Raw genomic sequence first — 26,216 nt, forward strand, 5'->3', positions numbered from 1 at the left:
GGCAAACAAATGAAGCTTGTTTAGGTTTCAAACTAAAAAGGCCAAAAAGCATATAAATGTTAGAACAAATAAATGAAGCCTGTATAGGCTTAAGACTTAAAAGACCAAAAATCCATTACGAATGTTTAGATGAAAAACCCAGAGTTCCTTAAGGTGCTGAAAATGAGAGTTAATTTTTATGCACTACATAATGACAAACAGAACTAACATAGAGACATTTTTCTATTTAACTCATCTCATGCTGCAAGCCATCTCAAATATAAATGTGAGCTAACATTCAATAAAGTATTCTCAAATAAAACCCCTGCTAACTTTAAACCATGGCTTTATCCAGAATCGCAAATGAAAATTGCATTAGAAATAAAGGCCACAGGGCTCCTTAATAGCGAACGTGAATGTCAACCATGAGTATCATGGAAGAACTAGGAAGTTGGCAATTTTAACTTTGAATAACTTTAAGCAGTTAGGAAGACTTAGGCAGCACAGCAACATTGGGTTTTACAATAGGCTATGACCTATAGAGTTGGTAGAAAAACTAAGCACCACTGGTATGCAGGGTGGTTTATTAGCTTGAAATACCAAATAAGATAAATAAGTCAAAGAGATTTCAGCGATTTCCTTTTTCACAGAGCTCTGGCAAACCGTAGGTTGCTGATATCTCTTGGACAGATTAGACATAATTTTATACAGAAGAACCTAAGGTGAATTTTTTCTTGTGTTTTAAAGTTCTTTCCCCTTTCTCAATTAAAACTACATGGTGTAACACAATAACTTAAATCAATCTCTTTAAACCATGTCAGTCTGGTGTCGAAGGGGAAGTGCATCTCTGACAGGCAGTGGGACCGTGATCCCCCATAAAACTCTACGAGGCTGTTGAGGATTAAAAAAGGGAAGATTGTTCCAAGTACTAATACTTCACAATTTGTTTTGTAAGTTCTAGGAGTTTGAATTCTTTGAACTTTCCAAACAGCTAGTTAACATATAAAAAATACTTAGAGGTGAGTGTTGCCCACACATGGAAAGACAGGATTATTACTATTATTATTATCTGCATATGTGGGAATTCATCAACCATAAATGTGACTTCGATTTCATAATTTTTTCCTATTCAAGGCATGAAAGTAATAAAAAGGTTACAATTAAAGTAACAAAGCACTCACTCTTGAAGGTATATGATTCTAAACTTTAGAGCAGTGCTGTCCAACTGAAGTTCTATAACTGCACAGTCCAATATGGTCGTTGTAAGTCATATGCAGTACTTAGAACAGTGGCCAAATGAACCAAAGTTTATGAATATAACTCTGAGTTGCACTGAACTTAAATTAATGAAATAGCCACAAGAGGCTACTTGATGCTAAAAAACAAGAAACAACATGACCTGAGATTGGGCCAACATGACAACAAGCTCCTCCATTATCTTGGCCTTCACACATGACAATCAATATTTCCTTGTCGTTTAGAGGGAGCCTGTAGTAAGTGTTCACAGACCTGTCTTGAGGGTCAGGCTGTGTCACCTTTTGCAACATGTAAAGTTTGCATGTTAAAATCAGTAGTAGATTTCTCAGTTATGACGACTGTCACCTCAGAAAGTTCCAGGGAAAGGCTCAGAATGAATTAATTTTTTTCACTCAATATATATATATGATTTTCTAAATATCTACAATGTGGCAGGTACCATTTAATTAGGTGATGGGGACCAAGTCTATGACTGAGCTCTATGACTGTTAAGAAGAAGAAAAGTAGAAGAGAACGTGTGCTGGGGATCAACACAATACTTTGCAGGCATCTAAGATGGGAAGACATTTTGGAGTGGGGGAGGGTTTGGGCTGCACCCAGTGGTACTCAGAGGTTGCTCTGGCAGCGCTGAGGGAACCACACTGTGCTGGGTCTCCCTGCATGCATGGAGAGAACAAGCCATTCCTAAGCCATCTCACTGGACCTGGGAGCCATCTTGGTATGAGATCAAATTACCTTTAAATGACTCTGGTCAGAGAACAGAATGCAGAAACACTGAGACAGGTTGCAAGGTCAAGACAAGGACAGGCACCAAGTGATGGAAAGTGAATGCCTTACAAGGTAGTTGAGACAGCTCTCAGAATTTTGCTGACAAGAAGATTTGGGGCTCTACCACTATTTGGAGATGACTCTGCAAGCAACCAAACTCCCCTTTCAGAAGCCCTAAAGCTTAATTTGAAAGGGTTTTTTTGCACTTAAATTGTACAATTTGCAATTCATTCTTCAATGCAAGACTGGAGGGCAAATAAATTGAGAGGTGCCTGATGAGCCAGGTTTAACTCCCTGGCAAAAGGTTCACTGTGGTTCTAATCACAATGGTTTTGCATCGCTTCAGAAGAGGAAAAAATAGCACACAAAGACAATACAGCGATTGCTAATGATGTGCTCAGAGGATGAGATTAGATATCGCTTTCCCTATTTGGGTCAATGATGACTTAGTGAACTAAAATATCATCAGTAAATTCTGATGAAAATTAAGTAGTGTCAATTTGCCAATAGGTCTCAGACCTTATGCATTCTTTTATGTAGAAGATACACTCCTCAGCAGTTATGGCGTTGGTTTATAAACCATGAGGCTAATTGCATAGTGATTAAGAGCCCAATCTCTGGAACCAGAATTCCTGAGTCACTGTGGCACTAATCAGCAGTGTGATTCTGGGCAAATCAATGAAAATCTCTAAGTCTCAGCGCCCTTCTCTCTAAAATGGAGCTAAGCTCTTACCTCAGAGTGTTCTTTTCAATTATGATAGATTAAATGTCTAGAACCAACCCTGCCTTGCCCTTAGTGAATGTGCTTATTATGACAAGAGGTTTAAACAAGCAGGAATCATATACATTCTTTCCTAAGTGTATCAGAAGACTCCCCTTTGCCATATAATAAGCAAATTTTGAAGTGGATTTTCAACATAGAAAACAAAAGCAATCCATACACTCCCAACACTCCCCCCACCCCCCACCTCCGCCTTCTACATGCAGAATCATTGCCTTTCCCAAGATAACCCTATTATACTACAAATTGGTGTCAATATCAAGAATTGAGACTTTGAATTTCTACTGGTCTAACTAGAGTTGCACACGGTGTTAGGATCCTGCCCTCACCATATACTCCCACTTAAATTTGATAACATATAGTTTGAGGGAAATTAGTTTATAAATATATACAATTACTTTGATTTTCATTGAAGCTACCCATGGGGCTTCAAGAAAATGGAGATGGCTAACAGATATGAGTTTAATACTTTGTAGCTCTGGACTACAAACTTTTTTTCCTTATAATAAAAACTCATTTCCTCCTAGTTGCATATGTAAGTAAAACATCATTTCCTTTTTATATCACTGTTTCCAAAACATATAAAATACTCAAATTGCTCAACAAAAACAATCCAAACAAAAAAATTAATGGGTAGAGTTCTAAATAGCCACTTCTCCAAAGAAGGCATATAATCAAAAGGATATTAAATAGCTTGACATCACTTATTATTATAGAAACTCAAAAGTACAGTGAGATACCACTTCACACCTATGACAATGTCCTATGTCAAAAAGACTGGAAGCAACATGTGTTATGAGGGTGCAGAGGAGAGGAATTCTGCGCACTGATGGCCAGAAGGGGCATCTGTGCATCTGTAGAAATTAGAAATAGGGGCTAGAAAGTGCTAGAGCACATTGCTTAGTCTGTGCAGGGGTCTGAATTTAAGCCCTGGCTTTGGTGGTCTCTCAGCAACACCAGCCTAGAGCACTGTCAGGAGCAGGTCCAGAGCTCTGAGTATAGCTGGATATGGTCTTTTTTTAAAAAAACCTTAGTAATAAAACAAAGCAAAAAATATACACTGTATCAACCAATTAATACCACTCCTAGATATTTACCCAAAGAATATTAAAAAGGAGAGAGAGAGAGAGAGAGAGAGAGAGAGAAAGGGAGGAAGAGGAAGAGGGAGAGAGAGATAAGGAAAGGGCCTGTCATTGAGTCAGCTGGGGAGGAGGGTGGCAGGAGGGAAACTGGGACACTGGTAGTGGGAAATGTGCCCTAGTGGAGGGATGGGTCTTGGAACACTGGATGACTGAAACCTGACCATGAACAGCTTTGTAACTGTATCTCATGGTGATTCAGTGAAGAAAAAAAAGAAGATATATGCACCCTTATGTTCACAGAACTAATATTCCACAACGGCTAAGGAATGAAAATACCCAAGCTAACTACTGATGACGCCTGGTTAAAGAAATTATATATATTATATATATACACACACATATATACACACATATGTATGTGTATGTACATATGTATGCATACATTTATATATACACAGATATGCATATACACACACACACACTCAGTGCAATGTTGATCATCCTTTCACCTTTTAAAAGAGATTAAATCTTGCTTTTATCGACAATATGAACGGGACCTGAGGTCCTCATGCTAAGTGAAATAAGTGAGAAAATGAAAGAAGTTATCAGATGGCATATCTCTCACATATGGAGAGATAAACAACAAAGCAAGTCAACAAGCAAAATAGCAATAAAATTATTCTTAGATTCTATAAAAATATGATGCTTGCCATCAAGGAAAAGGAAGGGGAGTGGAGAGAGAAAATGGTGCACAAAGATCAATCTGACTGCTGGTGTCTGTGCTGAGGGTTAGATACACCCCGAGGTTTGAAGTGGAAATCTCCAAATTCAAATAACATGTATACAAATAGTAAAGCATTATCATATTTTTAATTATTTTCTACGAAATAAATAAAAGTAAAGGCTATGTCCACCCAGTTGCCTTTTATTAGGCAATATCAATAAAACAATATTTCTCTATATTTGTAGGACTAAAGGTAAAGGCCCTCCCGTAGATCATCGATTTGCTCGAGCGGGCCCAGTAACGTCTCCATCGGAGACTTTGCTGTTACTGTGTTTGGCATATCGAATACGTCACGGGGAGCTTGCCAGGCTCTGCCGTGCGGGCGTGAGCACAGATGCTACTTTGTCTTTTTAAATGCATTTTAATTTTGTATTTCTTATTTTCAGTGATTTGTCATTAATATACAACACTATGAAATTTATTTTTAAATGAAATTTTTTAAAAAAATTATTGAGGTATAGTGCAAAATAGCATTGAGATCACTGATGTTCAGCTGCGGGTTTCTACACCAATCTCTGTTGGCTCAACCCCTTTTTATATCCTATTCAGTTAGGATTATATTTTTTGCATCTTATTTTTAGATTCCTTATTTTATTTTATTATCATGCTGAGTTTGGAAGCCATACTCAGCAGTATTTAGGGCTCACTCCTGGCTCTTTGCACAGGGATCACTTCTGGCACAGCTCAGGGGGCCATATGCGGTGCCGGATTTGAACCCAGGGTTGCCCATGAGGAAATCAAGTACTTAGGCTTTCTACTATTTCTCCAGTTCCATTATAATTTTTAACTTACTACTTTATTTCTTCCACATCCAGCACATGCAGAGTGATATTATTTCCATTTTTCATTTGATTTCTAAAGGATACAAACCAAGTATAAGTAGGAGTTGCGATTAAAAATTGTATGGTTCTAGATGTCGAATTTCTGGTGCTTCTTCTACGCATCCATGAGGTCATTCTTTGCATAGGATTACAGCAGCGAGGGGTGACCCTCAAAATGATCCAGGTAACAATAAATAGTTATGGAAGGGGGAGTTGAAGACACAGAGTAGGGGTCAAGGTTCTTGTCTTGCTCACTGTAAACTGAGGTTCAGTTCCTAGAACCTCATAAGGTCCCCCTTGCACTGCCAGCAGTGATGCCTGGTAAAGTAAAAAGGTAAAGGCCCTCCCGTTGATCGTCGATTTGCTCGAGCGGGCCCAGTAACGTCTCCATTGGAGACTTTGTTGTTACTGTGTCTGGCATATCGAATACTCTCGGTAGCTTGCCCGGCTCTCCGAGAGGGGCGGAGGAATCGAACTCGGGTCGGCCATGTTGGCCGCGTGCAAGGCAGACGCCCTACCCGCTGTGCTATCGCTGCCTGAGTATAACCAAAAAAAAAAAATGAACAAAACAATATTTTAATGAAAAAGTAGGTCAGCCATACTGTCTGGTCAGAAATGTTACAGCTCAGGGCACAGTATGAACTAAGAGTGGGATCCTGATGCTCTCAGTTTGGCATACTTTTTAATACTTATATTATCTCAGAAGCAAACATCTGCTCTTCGCTTTCATGAACTACCCCGGGATCTTCTTGTTAAACAGCGCTATAGGCCCTACCTACTAATTTGTTTGAGTCAGCAAACATGTAAAATATTTTACAGGAAGCGGTATATGTTGTTATGTTATTTATTCCTTGGTGGGGGGATGGGTATTTGATCATTGTATAACTGAAACCCAAGCACAAAAATGTGTAAGTCTGCAACTGTACCTCATGATGTCTCACTATTAAAAAAATGTTTAATAAAATAAATAAATAAATAAACTAAAAACCTACATGGAAAAAATATGTTATCTTCTATTAATTAAAAAACCCAACATTTTAAAAAAATATATAGTGAACAAATTTTAAAATAGTAATTTTTAAAAATAGCCATTCCCCTTAGCATTATTTCTGAAATACTTCCAAACACGCCTCTAGAAGCAGATTGGTGTCAGACTTGAGGCTGTTAGTGTACTAACTTGCCTTTTAGAAACGAAGACAAGACAAGTATTCTCCCGACTGGACGGCAGGGGGAGGAAGAGGAAGGTGCCTGGCTCAACACGGGAGAAGGGAAGCCAGGGGAGGGAGAAGGTGCTGCTTCCCCAGCAGGGGGCAGACATGAGGCGGTGGGGAGGAGACAGTGGGTTTAGCTTCCACAGCATGAGGACAGACGCCCTGCAGTGCCACGCCTGGAACAGTGAGCTGAGTCCAGAATTTTACAAATGATAACCAGGTTGGGGCAGGCAAAGGAAAAGAAAAAGTGAAAACATAGGATGTATTCGATCTCAATAAGAATAAATAGTGGGCTGGAGTGATAGCACAGCGCGTAGGGCGTTTGCCTTGCACAGGGTCGACCAGGGTTCAATTCCCCCACCCCTCTCGGAGAGCCCGGTAAGCTACCGGGAGTATCCCGCCCGCACGACAGAGCCTGGCAAACTCCCTGGCAAGCTCCCTGTGGCGTATTCACAAATCAATCACAAATCATCCTGTTATTCGTCGATTGCCTCGAGCAGGCCCCAGTAACGTCTCCTTCATCCTAGCCCTGAGATTATATTCACGGCTCTTTAGGAGAATGAGACCCATCATTGTTACTGGTATTTGGCATATTTGGTACGCCACGGGGAGTTTGCCAGACTCTGCCCTGTGGGCAGGCTACATTCGGTAGCCTGCCAGCTTGTCCAAAGCAGGAATGAGATAATAAGATGTCATAATAAGATGTCGCGTTCCGGGATCTGGTTTTTATAGTCTCTGTGGAGTATTCGATATGTCAAAAACATTAACAAGAAGTCTCACAATGGAGACGTTACTGGTGCCCGCTTGAGCAAATCGATGAACAACCGGTCGACAGTGCTACAGTGCTAAGCAAAACAATACAATAATAAGCAAAACAAAACAATAATAATATAATATATTATTATATAATAAAAATATACGATTCCTCTGCCCCTCTCGGAGAGCACAGCAAGCTACAGAGAGTATTCGATGTGCCAGACACAGTAACAACAAAGTCTCCAATGGAGGTGTTACTGGGCCCGCTCGAGCAAATCGACGATCAACGGGAGGGCCTTTACCTTTACCTAATAATATAATAGCAAAACAGGGCTGTAACGATAGCACAGCGGGTAGGGTGTTTGCCTTGCTTGCAACTGAGCCAGGGGTTCAATTCCCAGGATCCCATATGGTTCCCCAAGCACTGCCAGGAGTGATTCCTGAATGCATGAGCCAGGAGTAAGCCTTGTGCAACACTGGGTGTGACCCAAAAAGCAAATAAAAAAGAAAAAATAAATAGCAAAACAAACAAAAATCAAACAATTTAAAAAATAAGGAAGCCAAGAAGTTAAAAATATAAAGCAAAATACAACCGTCAACAGTTACACCCCCAAGTCAGAAAGACCAGTTCTTTCCAAGAACTTTTTCAAACGTTTGTTTCAAAGAGATTTGTCTTGCTTCACCTGCACCAGTGTGTGGCAGTTGGTATCCACTGTGGTGGATCAGTGGTTTTTATTTTTTTCAGCCTGTGGACTGAAATAAAAACCACTGAGACCTGAGGTTGGAGAACCTCATCCTTGAGATGAAAATTTCTGAGAATCAAGAAGAGTGTACACTTAATGAGTTTATCAATCTGCTTACGAGGCGTTATGACAGAAACGAGATTCATTAGAAGGAAGCGGTCATTTACTTTCTCATTTAACCTAGCTGCTGGGTGTTGCTTCATCAAACCTTTTCATTTACCCGCACCACCACATAGCAGAGAAGATTAAAATGTCAGCCCCGATTCGAATAACTAATGGAGGGCAGAAACAAATATATTTATATGCGTTCTAGAAAGATTAATCGTCACCGGTACCAGCCTGCCAAGTGCAGATGTACAAACTTTCTGTCCTTACATAAATCAAATACAACGCATATGGTGTATTTTAAAGAATGCTGGATGTTACCGAGATTTTAAATTAATCAGGTTCTGGAACGAACCATGCAGATGTTGACTAATGTGGCAATATATTCTAGACGTTTTCATATTCATGTAATGTAGTAAAGTGCAATGGCATTAGCAAAAAGGTCTTAGAAATTAAGAAGAGAAAATGAAAATATATTTGAAATGTAGGGGTTTCTATAATTGCTAGTACGGGCAAATTCATTAGAAGTTGGTTCTAGTAAGAGTCGTAAAGCAGGTGGGGCCAGAAAGACAAAACAAAAAATTGCAAAGCATTTTATTTTAATTTATGTATTTATTATTACTATTTTTTTCTTTCCGGGTCACACCCAGCGATGCTCAGGGGTTATTCCTGGCTCTGCACTTAGGAATTACTCCTGATGATGCCCAGGGGATCATACGGGATGCTGAGGATCAAACCATGATTGTCCATGTGCAAGGCAAATCTTCTACCCGTCGGACTATTGCTCCAGCCCCCTCAAAGCAGATTATTATTCTGTTCATTTATTTTCTGGTCATCTTAATAGTAAATCTGAAGGAAAAGAAAAAACTACGGTAGAAATGAAGGACCAGTACAGGAGGTAGGGGAGTTGGGATGTGTGGGACCATCAGACAGGATGTGATTGAATCAGGGATGCTCCTGCTGAGGCAAGAACTATTTGAAAGTTGCTGGCCACAGAAGTCAGCTCTTGTGCAAAAACGATGCTTCAAGTTCAGCAGAGCCCAGATAGAAGACCACAGACTTGAGGTGAAATCTCATCTGAACTGCAGGCTGGCATTTTCCTGCTATTCAGAGACAACGAGACAATGAGAGGCACATGGATGTGTAACAGTATTGTAAACTTAACTTTCTCTCAAGTGCCACAGGTCATCACCATCAACATCATTCTTAAATTCACATCTTGCTGTCCGATTAGAAACAATTACCAGTAAAGCCAAATTGATTTACATGTGTGTCTTCAAGATTACATGTGTCGTAGAAATGACATTTAAAACAATAAAATTCAGGAGCGAGAGTGACAGTACAGAGGATATGGAGATAGACTTGCATGCAGCCAATCCAGGCTCAAACCCCAAGGCTTCACAGATCCCCTGATGATAGGAAATGTGCACCGGTGAAGGGATGGGTATCAGAACATTATATGACTAAAACCCAATCATGAACAACTTTGTAACTGTGTATATTACTATGATTCAATTAAAAAAAAATCCCCCTGAGTCCTGCCATGTTTTATCCCTGAGGGTAGAGCCAGGATTTGCCCTGAGCACAGCGAGGTGTTACCTCAAAATCATAATAAATAAATATAATAATAATATTTACATAATGACTTTTGTAACTGTTCATGAAGGCTAAGCTTTCCTTCCTCAGACAGCAGCACTGGGCTGGGTTTGGAATTTCTAATTTTCATTGATCACAAAACACTTGATTTCACCAAAAGCATGAGAGCATGGCCTCCATGACAAAAATCAGCTTTGAAACAGAACAAGAAGAAATGAGCATGGTTCCTGATGTCTTTCGAGAGGGTTGGAATATGTTGTGCATAAGACAGATCTTTGTGCATAAGACAAGAAGGCACGAATCTCACCATGCTGTTTTCGACACCGGAGAAGAATTGTTCCTCGGAACATGCGATAAAAGAGGTGTTGGAGGCGTCGGTGTCCTTGTCAACACAAACTTGGCCAAGAGCATTGATTCATTCGAATGCCTAACAACCCGAATCGGATGTTTACATTTGAATAGATGTGGCTCACTGCCTGCAGTTTCTATCTTCGTTGTCTACGCACCAACATCTCATTATGATGAAAGAGAAATCGAGAAGTTCTACATGGACCTAGAGAAGTTCTATAAAGAAGACCACACCTTCTACAAGATCATTGTGGGTGATTTTAATGCCAAGATAGGACCGAGAAGATCAGCTGAAGAACTTCACATCGGGACCCATGGCCTAGAATGGAACGAACAGGGTGAGAGACTGTCTGAGTTCATCATGTCGACCAAGACCATTCATGGTAACTCACAGTTCCAGAAGGCAGAATCTAAACGATGGACATGGGAGTCTCCCGGTGGACGATTCCACAACGAAATAGACCACATCATATTCAATCGACGGTTTTGCCTGACTGATGTCGCTGTTGTCCCAAAATTTCGAACGGGATCGGACCACCGTCTCCTTCGTGCAAAATTCTACTTCACAGAGCGGGGAGAAAGGGCTGCAAAGTTCAAAAAGAGAACTCCCAGAATGACCACCAACTGGGAACTCTTTGGTACTATTGCGGCAACATGGGAAGATGCCATTGTTGACAACATTGACGAGGAATACGATCGACTGGTTCAGCACCTCCATGAATGTGCGAGGAACGCCAAGAGAGAGATAGCCACAAAAAGTCGCCTATCTTCGAAAACTCTTGAGCTAATTCGCCAGCGTGGTTTGGCGCATGCCTCAGGCAACCGCAAGCTAACGTCCGAGCTTGCAAAGCAGTGCAGAGATGCGATCAAGGAAGACCTCAAAGAGAGAAGAGCAGAAGTACTGATAGATGCGGCAGAAGCCGGGAAAAGTATTCGTAACGCCCGCCTGTCCTTCGCCAACTATAAGACCAAGATGACTGCCCTCCGATGTCCTGATGGATCCATCACATCCTCCAGAACGGCAATGGAGAAGATTATCCATGACTTCTACTCAAATCTCTTCGATAGCCATGTCCACTTGCCGACATACCAAATACCACAGGATGGGTATGTGGTTCCTAACGTTCTCCCTTCCGAAATCCAACACGCCATTTCGTTGGTAAAGAAGCAAACAGCACCCGGCCCAGACAAGGTCAGACCTGAACACCTGAAGAACCTGCCGTCAGTACTCATCAATACACTGGCTCGGCTCTTCACTCGCTACCTGTCTGAATGCAAGGTTCCGTCCCAATGGAAAACCAGCAGGACCGTACTACTGTTCAAGAAGGGAGACATCCATGACATTGGCAACTATCGCCCGATCTGCCTATTGTCTGTCATCTACAAGCTGTTCACTCGAGTCATCCTGAATAGGATTGGCAGAACACTAGATGAAGGACAACCATGCGAGCAAGCAGGGTTCCGCAAAGGATTCAGCACCATCGACCATATCCACACGGTAACCAAGCTCATTGAGGTTTCTCGGGAGTTCAAGATGCCGCTCTGCTTAACGTTCATTGATTTAAAGAAGGCCTTTGATTCTGTTGAGACGGAAGCGGTCATTGAAGCCCTAGCCAATCAGGGCATTCAAGCCCAATACATCAGGATCCTCCGTGAGCTGTATTGCGGATTCACTACCAGGATCTCACCATTCTACAAAGAAGTGATCGTTGATGTCAAGAGAGGGGTGCGGCAGGGTGATACCATTTCACCGAAACTCTTCAGTGCCACCCTCGAGAACATCATGCGACGACTGGAATGGGAAGGAATGGGAGTGAAGATAGATGGTCGGCAACTACACCACCTCCGCTTTGCTGATGACATTGTTTTAATAACACCAAACATCAGCCAAGCGGCACAAATGCTGGCCGACTTTGACTGTGAGTGTGGAAAGGTAGGACTACAGCTGAATCTTACGAAGACAATGTTTATGAGAAACAGCCTTGTTCCTGACGCCCCATTCGCTCTCAATGGAACGACCATCTCTGAATGCAACAGCTATGTGTACCTAGGTCGAGAGGTCAACATGACAAATGACCTGGCACCCGAGCTGCACAGGAGGAAGAGAGCGGTTTGGAACGCCTTCAAGAACGTCGAAGAAATAGCTAAGAGGACGAAGAACCTCCGGCTCCGGGCACATCTCTTTGATTCCACTGTTCTTCCTGCATTAACATATGCCTCAGAGACCTGGGCCCTACGCAAACAAGATGAGAACGCCATTCAGGTCTCCCAAAGAAGAATAGAAAGAGCTATGCTTGGAATATCACGTTTCACTCAAATGAGAGAACGAATCCGGAGTTCTGACATCCGTCGACGATCAAGGATCAGGGACGCTGTCTCATTTGCCAAGGTGTCTAGAATCAGATGGGCTGGTCACGTAATGAGATTTAAAGACGACCGTTGGACTAGAGCTGTTACTGATTGGATTCCACGGGATGTCAAGAGACCGCGTGGCCGCCCACCTACCAGATGGTCAGACTTCTTTGTCAAGATCATGAACGATCGGTTTGAGGCCCTCCATGTTCCCGGAGCGAAGAGATGCCATTGGGCTACACTGGCACGCGACAGGGACAAGTGGAGACGTTACTGGCGCCCGCTCGAGCAAATCGACGACTAACGGGAAGTTAAGTGATTAAGTGATTAAGTGAAGACAGATCTTTTAGCAGATCTACTCGCAAGGAGTGGAGCAACAACAGATAGCAGACCCACCGTGTTGAGACTCGTCACAAATACCTATCCAGGAGCAAGACATTTTTACACATTGAAAAATACTTCTCAGAGCAAGGACCTGAGAGTTTTAGTAGGGTAGGAGTGGGGAGAATAGCATGGGGAAGAAGGAAGCCAAATGTCTCAGGAATTGGGATATTCCATTTCAATAAATCCTCAGCCACTTGATTAGAGGGTAGGCATGGAACACCTTTTCTTTAGTTTTAGTTTTTGTAATGCTGGAGGCAGTGGGTCATGCAGAACCCGGGGCCTTACCTTTAAGGCAAATGCTGAACTGCTGAGTCTCTGATTAATATATCTACCTGGGCCCATGTTGGGATAAACATACATAATGGGGTGGAGGCTGAGGAAGGGCGACATTCTGGGCCATACCTTGTGGTACTCAGAAGTCATTCATGGCAGTGCTCTGGGGACCATATGTGGTGCCAGGGATCAAACTAGGGTCAACCACAAGCGAGACATGTGCCTGAACTCTATATTATCTCTCCAGTCTTGGGATATATTTTTCACAGAATTGGAAGAACTGTTGTTTCTACCCAGGATAAGTAACCACATACTTATTCATTTATTCAATGCCACACATGATATATTCATTCAATATCATGCATCGTATACATGCATATACACGCATCCTAACATTGTCAGGAACTATGTTACATGCTGGGGATTCTGTGATCAACCTCTAGTCTTGGGCTCTAGATTTACGGCTCTTATATTCTAGTGAAAAGGAGATGACAAAGAAAAGTAAATGTGTAAAGTAATGACTTGTGATAAGAAAAATGCTGCTATGACATGTGGAGACCCTGCAGTGATTGCATCAACAACTTGGAGGCCTGCGTTAGATAAGGCACTCACAGATGCCTTCTCTTGGGAGTTCTGAATGAGTTTGAGTCCGTCACCTGAAAAGCTGGGAAAAGAGCATGAGGAAGGTTAGGGGTGTGGTTCAATGCCATGTGTGAGGCCGTGGGCTCAATTTCTGGCACCAAAATAGATAATGAAAAGTAGAAAAAGAATCTTGCATTTAACTGGAAAACAGAGAGGCTGGAGCAATAATACAATGGGTAGTGAGTTTGCCTTTACACGAGGCCAACCCAGGTTTGAGCCCTGGCATCCAACTCGGTCCCCAAATCCCCACCAGGAATGATCTCAGAGCACAGAGCCTGAGGACCACTGGGTGTGACACCCCTCTCCCCAAATTAATTTGAAAAAAGAGCATTTCATGCAGACATGCTGAGACCATTGCTGAGATAGGGAAGAGCTTGGAGCACTGAAGGCGCTTCAGAGAAGACTCTGGGTATCTGAGGAGAGGCAGGAGGGACATGCAGAGGAGCCCCGTTTCTCGTTTGCACCCAGGATCTGCAGGTCTGGTTCAGGAAACTTAATACAGGCTTTAGATCGTCATTTCACAAGACATAACCTGATGTATGTTTAAAAGTATCACCCTGGGTAACAAAATGAATAAGTGTAACTTTTATTTCTGAAGAGGCTAGCATTTAGGAAAATCAAAACACATCGCTGGTGTCCTTTCAAACATCTAAGTAAAAAAACACCTAAAAGAGTAGATAGGTAAAAAGCCCTAAAGAGACACCTGAAGAGCAAACAGTTAAAGAATGGAGCTCAGTTTAAAGCCAAAAGAAAAAAAGCAACAAATCAAATAGAACCACATACCTCCTCGTTGTACCAACAATGTGACCTCGCTTCCCTTCGGACATTCGATCAGCATGTCCACGACCTGGTTGTGAGTCAGAGCCTGCACATTCTTCTTATTCACTTCCACGATCAGGTCCCCTTCCTTCAGGCCTCGGCACCTCGGACTGTCCACGATCTGTTTCACTCTCTGGCCACCACCACCAGGACTGTCTGCGATCGTGAAGCCAAAGCCCATTGGCCCTTTAACTATGTGAACAGTTATGAGTTCAGGCTGAGTGGCTATGGAAGAGGCCAAAGAGACAGTGTCGTTGGGGTAACCATGGGAACCATTTGACGCCACATCAGCAGGACTGCTTGGCCGGGCATCCTTCATGCCATTGACTTTGCCTGTTTTACTACTGTGACTAGCTGGTGAATCATAAGTCTCTTGACCGTTCACAATAATTGGTTCTTTGTCCAAAATGGCCACGGAGGTCACTAAACTTGTATTGGGGTCATCTGGGTCAAAAGGCAGGGGATAACCACGGCAGAGTTCAAGGTCTACACTGGCACCGATTGGAATGGACTGGAAGATTTTCACAACTTGCGCATGTGTGTGTCCCAAAACACAGGTGTCATTCACACTGACGATTACATCTCCTGTGAAAGAAAAGAATTTGGCAGTTAAAAAGACAGTACTGGGGCCAGGGGCTAACTGTGCTGGAGCACATATCTGCATGCAAGAACCCAATTTGTGACACTGCGTGGTCCCCTGAGCACTGCAGGGAATGACCCGAAGTACAGAGCCAGAAAGAACTTGTGGGTATCACTGGGCATGACCCAAAACAAAAGACAGTACCCAGAAAAGCCATGCACTACTATAATATCCTACCAATAAAAGGCTGATTAGGGGGTGATAAAGAAGAACACAGAGACTGCTCCTATTATTTTAACTGCTAAAAATGTATTCTTTTGGGATCCAGTATCTTCCTTGCTAATAAGAATACAGTGATTTTTTAAAAGAAGTCGGAGAATCTTGCTCATTCACAAGGTTTTTAAAGATTTATCAACTGTTTTATCCTTCTGTTTTATCCTTCTCCACTGCCAAGTAGAAATCTCTCCACATAGTACATTATGAAGGCCGGGGGTGAAGGTGTGTGTGTGGTGGGGGTCTCTACCTGTTTCCATCTTGCCATCGAGTGCAGCAGGACCATCCAGGACCAAGCTCTTGATCTGCAGAAACTCATCAGGTTCATCCCCTCCAACAACTGTGAAGCCAAAACCACGACTGCTTTTCCGTAGCTTCGTGTGAATGAACTTGCCTTTCAACTCAGAAGGGTTTCGTGTAAAAAAGGGTTTGCCTGGAGAAAAACAAGAAAGGTGCAAGTAATGTCACTAGATGAAATGATATTAAACAGGAAATGACAATGCTTTCAGCTACAAGACTCTTTGATTCTATTATAGTTTAAAAGTTTTTAAATACATTTTGCAAGTGTGCTGCCTTGGGCGTGGTTTCTATTTGTAAAACCCATTTAGCTAACACTTTAGCTTTTAATCAAACAAAAAACTATTATGATGATGTATAAATAATACTAGGAAACATATTATAGCCATGCTATTTTTTTAAATAAAATTACAGATCACTATTTTCAAAATTAAAAGTTCTAACTTTAAATTGAATTTGGATGTGAACTGGCTTTTCCGATTAATCTGCAATTTTAAGTAATTCATGAAGCAGACAGTCAAGTCTACTCTAAAATTTAGGGGGTATTTTTTGGTTTGTAGGCCACATCTGGCTGTTCTTAGGGCTTACTCCTTGCTCTGTGCTCAGAGGTCATTTCTGGTGTGGGCCTGGGGGACAATATGGGGTGCCAGGGGTGAAATCAATGTTGACTACATAGAAGGCAAGCACCTTACTTGCTGTACTATCTCTCCGATCCCTAAAATTAAATTTTTTAAGAAGGCTATAACATGTGACTTTGCATACTTAAAATATACAACCCCCACAAATGAATATAGTACTTTCAAAAGGTTATACCCACCCAAATTGAATTCTCTTTCTATATCCTACATTTCCACAACCTCTTCATCTATTCTTAAAAAAAAAATAATAAAACATGCTGCCAATACTACTGGACTGGAGCACAAGCTATGAATTCAGGAGCCCTGGATTGACTCCTGGCACTACTTTATCCCCTGAGAACCACTGGGGAATGACCACAGAGACCACACAGGGAGTAGCCCCTGAGCACTACTGGGTGTGGTCTCAAAACAGAAACCAAAGAATACTACCACTCAACTCTAAAGATTGATGAAATCTTGTCATTTCCAACAGCATGGAAGGCATTGGATGGGCCCATGCTAAGTGAGAAAGTCAGAAAAAGAAACAAGCAATAGACCATCTCACACCTAACTAGGACACAGGGAAGTAAGGCAAAGGAACAGACAAAGCCAGTGAAAAAGAGGCCTAACTGAAGGGAGAGGGTCTGAGCAAGATTCAAAGGCAACCCAGTGGCCCAAAGGGGAGGGGTACTGGTGTGGGTGGGTGGTAGGAGAGGTGTAGTCCCAGACACCTGAAGAAGTGTGAAAATGCACACACGCAGCGTTGGAAACCAATGTCACCTCATCTGGGGACAACTGAATACACTGCCCTAGCCACCACCTTGCCAACGTTCTCGAAAGCAGCAGCAGAGGAAAAGTCACCATAAACCCTTGCTCCCTGGAGGAAAGTTATTTTCGGTTAGCTGTATCTAATAGGCCTTTTCAAAAAGGTCTCTGGGCACCCGTACAATTTTTAATTGCATATTATAAAAGTTTCTGGCTCCTAAACAGGCTCCTTTAACTGCTGAGAGACAGAGGTCCGCTCACTGAGCTCCTCTCAGGCCCAATATTGGCTGCAAGATGACAAACACCATGGCCTGTCACTGTGGCTGGGAAGACAGGACTCCCTGGGCTTCACCATTCAGTCACCGGCCAAAAAGGCCATGAAGATGAGGTCAACTTCAGGGAAGGTTTGTTGGATACAGTTGCCATGGGAACCACCAGGCAGGAAACGAAGGACAAGTGAGAAAATCCCTCAATTTTACACTGGGGGCACAGACACAGATAACATTCTGTTTTTGTTTTGTTTTGTTTTTTGGTGGGGGGGAGGCAAACCCTGCAGTGCTCCAGGGCTATTCCTGCCTCTACTCAGGGAAATTCCTTGAAACGCTGAGGAACATATCAGGTGCCAGGCAGGGATCGAACCTGGGTCAGCCATAAGCAAGGCAAGTGCCTACACACTGTACTATTTCTCCAGGGTCAGCACAGCTGAGATTTTGAGACAGAGGCTGCTAGGCTGTAAGAGAAGCTTGATGGGAAAAAATATATATCATGACAATCAGAGGCATTAAACAGGGTCTTCCTGTTAGACAGGGCTCAGCAGAGAGTTCATGCCTTGCAGGTATAAGGTCAGAAGTTCGAAGGCACAATACCAATGAAAGAAATCAGTAATTAAAAGGATCATAGTCTCAGTGACGCTTTCTTTGAGCATTATTCCCGCCCAACAGAGTATAAACTACATCTATGGGTTTGGGGTTTGTCTTGCTCTCCCTGTGTCTTTGCAAGGGCCAGTGCATATGCAAATCAAGTACTGCCAGGTGAGCTCTAGGAGCACTTCCTCTTATACCGCCAACGTGGAGCACGGCGCTCCCTTCATTTTGGTGTACCAAAATCTTTGTGTTGAATGAATGAACAACAAATGTTGCCTTTGAGAGATCTAAAAGAGATGGCTGGATGTTTAAATTTTTTACTCTCATTATAGCAAAGTTACAGAATGTGAAAATGTGCCTGGCAGGTTTTCTGAATCAATTTTTTAAAAAAACTCCATTTAGCATATTTTAAGTTTAAGAAGCTTCCAGTGCTAACAGACATGAGCACAGCTTTGAAATCACTCTCGCTGACTTCCTTTTCTGAGGCTTAATGAGGGAGGGGAAAACCAGGGATGGGACATTTATACATGCATTATTTTATTTTCTATATGCTGGGTCATCCATTAATATAACTTTGAAAAGAAAAGCTTTGATCCTGCAAGCAGTCAAATTTAAAGCTCTCTGCTGCAGCCCTGTGGTAATTTTCTTCAAGATCAAGTCTACTGACTACTCACTGGTTATAAAATCTGGATTATAGAGAACCAGTTGGGTAAGTGTTTACAAAAGTACTTGTTTCCAGGCCCTACTCTGAACTCTCTGCATCAGGATTTTCCTGATACCAGCCCTCTAATCTTCCCTTATATATATCTAGGTAGGTGTCCGCTTTCCTCCCAAGATTGGCACTATTGCTGGCATCAGTTTTTGAATACCCTAGTGCTAATCAAATCAGCACTTTCAGAGACAAAGGAAACATGCTATACTATATATATTTTCTGATGTCAGCCACTAGTCACGTGCAGTATTGAACCTTTAGATATAACTTGTAGGTGGAGCTGAAAATCTCAATGTTTTAATTTCTTAAATTGTAATTAACTTCAAATCAAATGGCAACATGCAATCAATGGCATCCCTACGGACTGATTAATGTGATTTACAATCAAAGGGTATAGATTTTACTGGATTTCCTTGCTGTAAATTTTGTCCCACAGATGGTAATTACATTTGAACAATGAGGATCAACAAATATAATGGCTGGCGAGACAGTACAGGGATGAAGGTACTTGCCTGGCACGTGGCCAATCCCAGTTCAATCTCTGGTATTGTACATGATTCTTCAGGCACTGATTGGAGTAATCCCTGAGCACAGAGCCAATGGTAAGCCCTGAGCACTGCTAAGTGTGGCCCCCCAAGACCCTTAGAGCAATTAAAAAATGAAGACTACAAAACAGAAAGCAAGTCTGTCACTCTCACTGTCCTCCCATTGTTCATCGATTTTCTCGAGCGGGCCCAGTAACGTCTCCATTGTGAGACTTCATTGTTACTGTGTTTGGCATATCGAATACGTCAAGGGTAGCTTGCCAGGCTCTGCCGTGTGGGCGAGATACTCTCGGTAGCTTGCCGGGCTCTCCAAGAGGAGTTGAGGTATCGAACTCGGGTCGGCCATGTTGGCTGCATGCAAGGCAAATGCCCTACCGCTGTGCTATCACTCCAGCCAAAGCAAGTCTAGTCAGTAAATATATCCTGGAAAAAGTTCAGTGAGCCTCTCCCAAAACTTTCTCAAAACACTGAGATCCAAGGAGGATATGAACAAAAAGAAAAGAGTGAAATGGAACAAGAGAAGAAATGAACTGGGGTGAAGTTCTGTGTAGAGGCAGAAGAGGGAAGAATTTGGGCCATTTCAAGCAGTATTAAGGCTATTCCTGACTATGTACTTAGGAGTAACCCCTGGCAGTGTGTTGGGGACCACACACTATAACAGGAATTGAACCTGCATCAGTCTCAGGCAAGACAAGGGCCTTACCCCTGTACTACTATCTCTTTGGCTCCCGTCTGGTTTCTTTTTGTAAAAGTTAAAAAAAAAAGTGTGTGTGTGTGTGTGTGTGTGTGTGTGTGTGTGTGTGTGTGTGTGCCAAATCTGACAATCCTCTGGGGTTACTCCTAGTTCTATACTCAGGAATTACTCTTGGCAGCACTTGGGGGATCATATGGGGTGCCAGGGATTGAACACAGGTCAGCCATGTGCAAGGGAAGTGACTTACCTACTAATCTCAAGCCTCCCATCTGGTTTCTTAACTCAGAGGGAATACGAAGCATCTGTGCACCTGAACCTAAACCTATAAAGACAGACCTCACTTATTTACTCCCCAAGACTTCTTCAAGAACTTTGGTTGGTTACTATGTGTGTGTGTGTGTGTGTGTGTGTGTGTGTAGTATCACCTGTATCACCTGTCCCGATATTCATCGATTTGCTCGAGTGGGTACCAGTAACGTCTCCCTTCATTCCAGCCCTGAGATTTTAGCAGCCTCTCCTTACTCATCTTTCCCGGCACTGCCAGACTGGAGGCTCTTTCAGGAGTCAGGGGAATGAGGTCCACCGTTACTGTTTTTGGCATATCGAATGTGCCATGGGTTGCTTACCAGGCTCTGCCTTGTGGGTGGGATACTCTAGGTAGCTTGCCGGGCTCCCCGAGAAGGACAGAGGAAGTACTTCATCACTCTCGTCCAGGAGCTTTGTTTTATAGTCTCTGGATCTTGGCCGTTGATGAGATTACATGGTATATATAGTATACATATGATGTGTATATATATATATATATGGTATATATATAGTATATATGTGTGTATAGTATATATAGTTACTTAAAATAGTAACCAGCCCAAGTGTACATGTATACTATATATATACTAAACATACAGCATATATATGGTATATATATCTATTTATGGTTAAGTATAGATATTTAATTCAGCAATAAATTCAGCAGAAACTTACCAAGTACCAAGAGATTATGTCTATAATCTTGAAATATACATTGAGGAAAAAAATCTTTTGTGCTTGCTTGGCATGTAAAATTTAAAGAGGAAACTATTATCAAGTATTTGAAGAAAAGTGATCACCAATTATAAGCTAAAATGAGAAAGAACAAAATGGGAAAGAATGAATATGACAGGAGAGCTGAGTAAAAAGCTGAGATTAATAATAATCAGCAAAGCAATGAATGGATAGAAGGAATGAGAAAAGGCTGCCAGGAGAGCAAGCGACTCGTAGAAAGGCCTTGTCAGGACTCACAATTTGATCAGTTGGAAGGAATACGGAGGCTGATACTGTTAACCTACACTGAGAGAAGGGGAAGCAAATGACAGGAGGCTGCAGAAGGCATTTTACACACAGACATTTGTACACATCTATATTACATTCATTATATACAAATGTGGGGCTGGAGTGATAGCACAGCGGGTAGGGCGTTTGTCTTGCACGCTGCCAACCTGGGTTCTATTCCCAGCATCCCATATGGTCCTCCGAGCACTGCCAGGAGTAATTCCTGAGTGCATGAGCCAGGACTAACCCCTGTGCATTGCCGGGTGTGATCCAAAAAGCAAAAAAAGAAAAGAAAAGAAAAGAAAAGTACAACATACACAAATGTATGTTTTGGAGACACTTCCAGTATATTTGGGGCCTACTTCCTGTGCCTGGGGCTCATTTTTGTTGGTTCCCAGAGGACCGTGTGGTAGTGGGGATAGAACCTGGGTCTCCTGCATGAGAAGTCTGTGCTCCAGCCCTTTCAGCTATCTCCCCAGCCTGGTACTTTGTATTTTAAAAGTATAGAGGGAGCCACAATCATACTAATAATAATTATCCTGTCATTTTTGATATAGTCTATCTTTATTAAAACTGTCATTATCATAGAGAAGTATGTCTGAGGGAGAAGAAATAATTTTACATAAACTGATAAATACTAATCTCATGACAATTTCAGCTAGCAGAAATATGCTTTATTTCTTACAAAAATTGTAATGGGGGGGTCAAAGAAAATAATTTTATTTTATATATTTATTTCTAAAGCAATTATACACCCCTAAAATGTAATCAGGATCATTCTACAGTCTTTTCAAGATTTTGTACTATTAACATTCCCTACCTAACATGAAAATTGGATCACCCCTCCTATTTATTTATTGCTTTTATGGTACACCTGGTGGTTCTCAGGGGCTATTTCTGGCTTTGTGCTCAGAAATGACCCCTGGTAGTACTTGGGAGGGGGTGACATGTATATGGTGCTGGGATCCAGGGTTGTCCCATGTGCAAGGTAAGGACTTTGTACTATCTCTTTAGCCCATCAATTTCCTATTTAATAACAATAAACAATAATAACCACCCACCCCACCCCACCCACACTTTATATCACTTCAGAATAATGAGGTCTCAAAATAATATGATTCTGGAGGTTCCATTTTAAAAATGTACCCCTCAAGAGTGCTTGTACTAAACTTTGGCATATCTACACAATGGAGTACTATGTAGCTGTTAGAAAAGAGGAATTCATGAAATTTACATACAAGTGGTACTACGTGGAAAATATCATGCTAAGCGAAATGAGTCAGAGAGGGATAGATGTAGAAAGATTGCATTCATCTGGGGAACATTAAGTAACAAAATAGGAGACTAACACCCAAGAATAGCCGAGATTAGTACCAGGAGATTTACTCTATGGCTTGGAGGCCAGCCACACATGGGGAAAAGGGAGCTCAGATAGAGAAGGGAGCACCAAATAAAGGGTGTTGGGAGGATCCTCCCAGCATGGGAGATGCATGCTGAAAGTAGACTATTGACCAAACATGATTGCCACTCAATGCCTCTCTTGCAAAACACAGTACCCAAAAGAAGAGAGAGAGAACAAGGGGGAATGCCTTATCACAGAGGTAGGGTGGGATGGGGGGCTGGGGGGGTGGGAGGGATACTGGGATCAGTGGTGGTGGAGAATGGGTACTCGATCATATATCTGAAACCCAAGGACAAAAACTTGTAAGTCTACAACTGTACCTCATGGTGTTGCACTAATAAAAATAAAATAAAAAAAGAGTGCTTGTACTATTCATAAATGCAAATAAGTGAGTCAGGAACGTAAGACAGCCATAAATGCCAAAACTTCAACAAGAACAGGAGATAAGAACTTAAAACATAGTATCCAAGTATTTTAGATTTCTAGGAAAATCATATTCAAAATCAAATGAGTTAACTAGAACTTGACAGTACCTAATGCAAAGTTTCCAGCGTATGATTTATTTAGCCCAGTACTAAATAACCTTGGTTTCTCAGTAGATCACAACTTCTGGAATGGCTTGGCCCAATCCCTCAGGGACATGGATGATGTCTGAGAAGGCTCTCGGTTGTCACAAAAGAGGCATGGAAGTGCCACAGACACTTAGCCAGTAGAAAGCAGGTTGACTGCAAAACATCCTACAATGTGTAGGATAACACCTCAGTGAAGAATTAATTGCCGGGCTGGAGTGATAGCACAGCGGGTAGGGCGTTTGCCTTGCACGCAGCCAACATGACCGACACAGGTTCGATTCCCAGCACCCCATATGGTCCCCTGAGCACCGCCAGGAGCAATTCCTGAGTGCATGAGCCAGGAGTAACCCCTGAGCATTGCCGGGTGTGACCCAAAAAGCAAAAAAAAAAAAAAAAAAAAAAAAAAAGAATTAATTGCCTGGCCCCAAGTGTCTGGTTTAAGTATAAGCAGAGTCCTTAGGAGATCATTATTTTTAGGGCATTAAAAATAGCTGGAGAAACTCATTCAGACAGGTTTCTAGGGGTGGGAGCAATAGTATGACTGGCAGAGAGGCTTGGCTTTGCAAATGGCCAACCTGGTTTCAATTTTTGGCACCACATATGGTCCCCAAAGCTCTTCCAGGAGTGATCCCTGAGCACAGAGTCAGAAATAAATCCTGAGCACAGCTGGGTGTAACCCCCCCCCCCAAAAAAAAAACAAATAAAAGCAAAAACACAAAAAAGAGAGAGAAAGTTTTCTAAATTTTCTGGCAAATCTGAGTGACACCACATCTAGATTTCGGATCACAGATGGGAGTTGTACGTTCTGCTTCTTAAAGTTCCTGATACAATAAGAGGGCTTTCTGATGCAGTGATAAAGACAATTTACCCTGACGTGGGGCTTCTCTGGTTGGCTCCGGATTGCTTGGGGGGTGGTGTGAAATAATAGGAGGCACGAGCGATGGATGATCTTCTGTCCATTCTACCAGAAACAGAAGAAACAGTTTGCTGGCTGTCCTCCAAATGGCTGGGCCATGACTGAGAACTCAACTTCTCAATTACAAATCTCCTCAAACCAGTAAAAGCAGGACAGAGAACGTAGACTGAAAAATAAGTTGCTGGGTCGGAGAGATAGTGCTGTAATAAAGGTGCTTGCCTTGCATGTGGCTGAACTCTAGGCATGACATCTGGCCCCCAAGCTGTGTCAAGAGATACTGGGATCAGTGGTGGTGGAGAATGGGCACTGGTAGAGGGATGGATGGGTACTCGATCATTGTATAACTGAAACCCAAGAACAAAAATTTGTAAGTCCACAACTGTACCTCATAGTGTTTCACTAATAAAAATTTAAAAAAAAAAGAGTCCTCAGCATAGCTGGTGGGGCCAATTCCTCTCCCTCCTGACAAAATTTTTTAATTAAGAAAAAAAAAAAGAAATTTTCCCCTCTAGTTCTATTCTCTATAAAGATTTCTAGCTGGCTTTCACTGACACCCCTCGCTCCTCAGATATTTGAGGAAAAAACAGAGTCATGTAACTATTACAAATTTCAGATCTCAAGGCTGAAGAGATAGTTCATTGGGCAGGGTGCTTGCTTCACATGCGGCCTCCCAGAGTTAAGTACTCTATACGGTATATGGTCCTCTGAACACTGCCAGGGACTATTCCTGATCATGGAGCCAGGTATAAAAATTCTAAGCACAGGGCTAGAGTGATAACACAGTGGGTAGGGCGTTTGCTATGCACGCAGCCAACCTGGATTTGATTCCCAGCATGCTATATGGTCCCCTGAGCACTGCCAGGAGTAACTCCTGAGTGCAGAGCCAGGAATAACCCCTGTGCATCGCCGGGTGTTACCCAAAAAGAAAATAAATAAATAAATAAATAAATAAATAAATGAATAAAAGTTCTAAGCACAATTGGGTGTGGTCTGAAATTAAAAATTTTAAAAAATCAGATATCTTTAGTCAGAGTTCAAAGTAAGACCAAACAAAGACTGTGAGGGAAGACAGACCTCATTAGAGCTACCCAGTAAAGAAGAAATATTCCAAAAGTGATTGAGACATGTTCCTCTGAAGTCTGAAGGTCTCAGGGCAGAGATGGGGGATTTAAGCTGATGGGTTCTATCTCCTTTCACCTCAAAGCCCAAATGAACCCCATTTCCAATACTCCTGAGTCATAACTGAAGTCTTATTCACAAGTGGAGGCCTAGAAATATTATCGCGAGTAACTCTGGACATGAATCCTAGGGTCACTCTCCAACTGCTGAAATATTTAGTTCTGTCTTCTCATTCCTCAACTTACATCTTCCAATATACCATGTTTCACCATTTTAGAAAAAAATATTTAAAGACGTATTTTTAATAAAAAATAGAGTAAGGTCCTCCCGCTGTTCATCGATTTTCTCAAGCAGGCCCAGTAACGTCTCCACTGGAGACTTCGTTGTTACTGTGTTTGGCATATTGAATACATCACGGGTAGCTTGCCAGGCTTTGCCATGCGGGCAAGATACTCTCAGTAGCTTGCTGGGCTCTCTAAGAGGGGCGGAGTAATCAAACTCAGGTAGGCCATGTTGGCTGTGTGCAAGGCAAACGCCCTACCGCTGTGCTATCTCTCCAGCCCACAGAGTAAAGTACAAAGGACATTTTTTAACATGGAAACACACACACATATTTATGCTCTAACATAAGGTTTATGGCAGCAGTTGGCACACTAAGGCTTACAGGGTTGTTTGGCCCTGGTAATTGGCCCCAATGTCTATCTTATTGTTGTTGTTTTACTTTTTAATGTTTTCCCCTTTTGGGTCACACCTGGCAATGCTCAGGCTTGACTCCTGGCTCTGCACTCAGGAATCACTCCTGCTGGTGCTCGAGGGACCATATGGGATGCCAGGGATTGTACCCAGTTTGAC

The 26,216-nt window shown here is 42.2% G+C and overlaps 1 protein-coding gene across 12 annotated transcripts in view; it reads right to left on the reverse strand.

Moving 5' to 3' along the window:
- The window catches only part of MAGI1 (membrane associated guanylate kinase, WW and PDZ domain containing 1), a 782,434-nt gene that overhangs the window by 67,975 nt on the left and 688,243 nt on the right, over positions 1-26,216 (reverse strand). For all 12 annotated transcript variants that reach the window (XM_056129863.1, XM_056129871.1, XM_056129870.1 and 9 more), the window contains exons 10-11: positions 15,805-15,987; positions 14,666-15,286 (exon numbers count right to left, since the gene is read on the reverse strand). In XM_056129863.1, the coding sequence (XP_055985838.1) occupies positions 14,666-15,286; positions 15,805-15,987 (804 nt within the window). The remainder of the gene's footprint in view (positions 1-14,665; positions 15,287-15,804; positions 15,988-26,216) is intronic.

Source organism: Sorex fumeus, unplaced genomic scaffold (genome assembly GCF_029834395.1).
Source record: "Sorex fumeus unplaced genomic scaffold, SorFum_2.1 ptg000072l, whole genome shotgun sequence".
NCBI lineage: Eukaryota > Metazoa > Chordata > Mammalia > Eulipotyphla > Soricidae > Sorex > Sorex fumeus.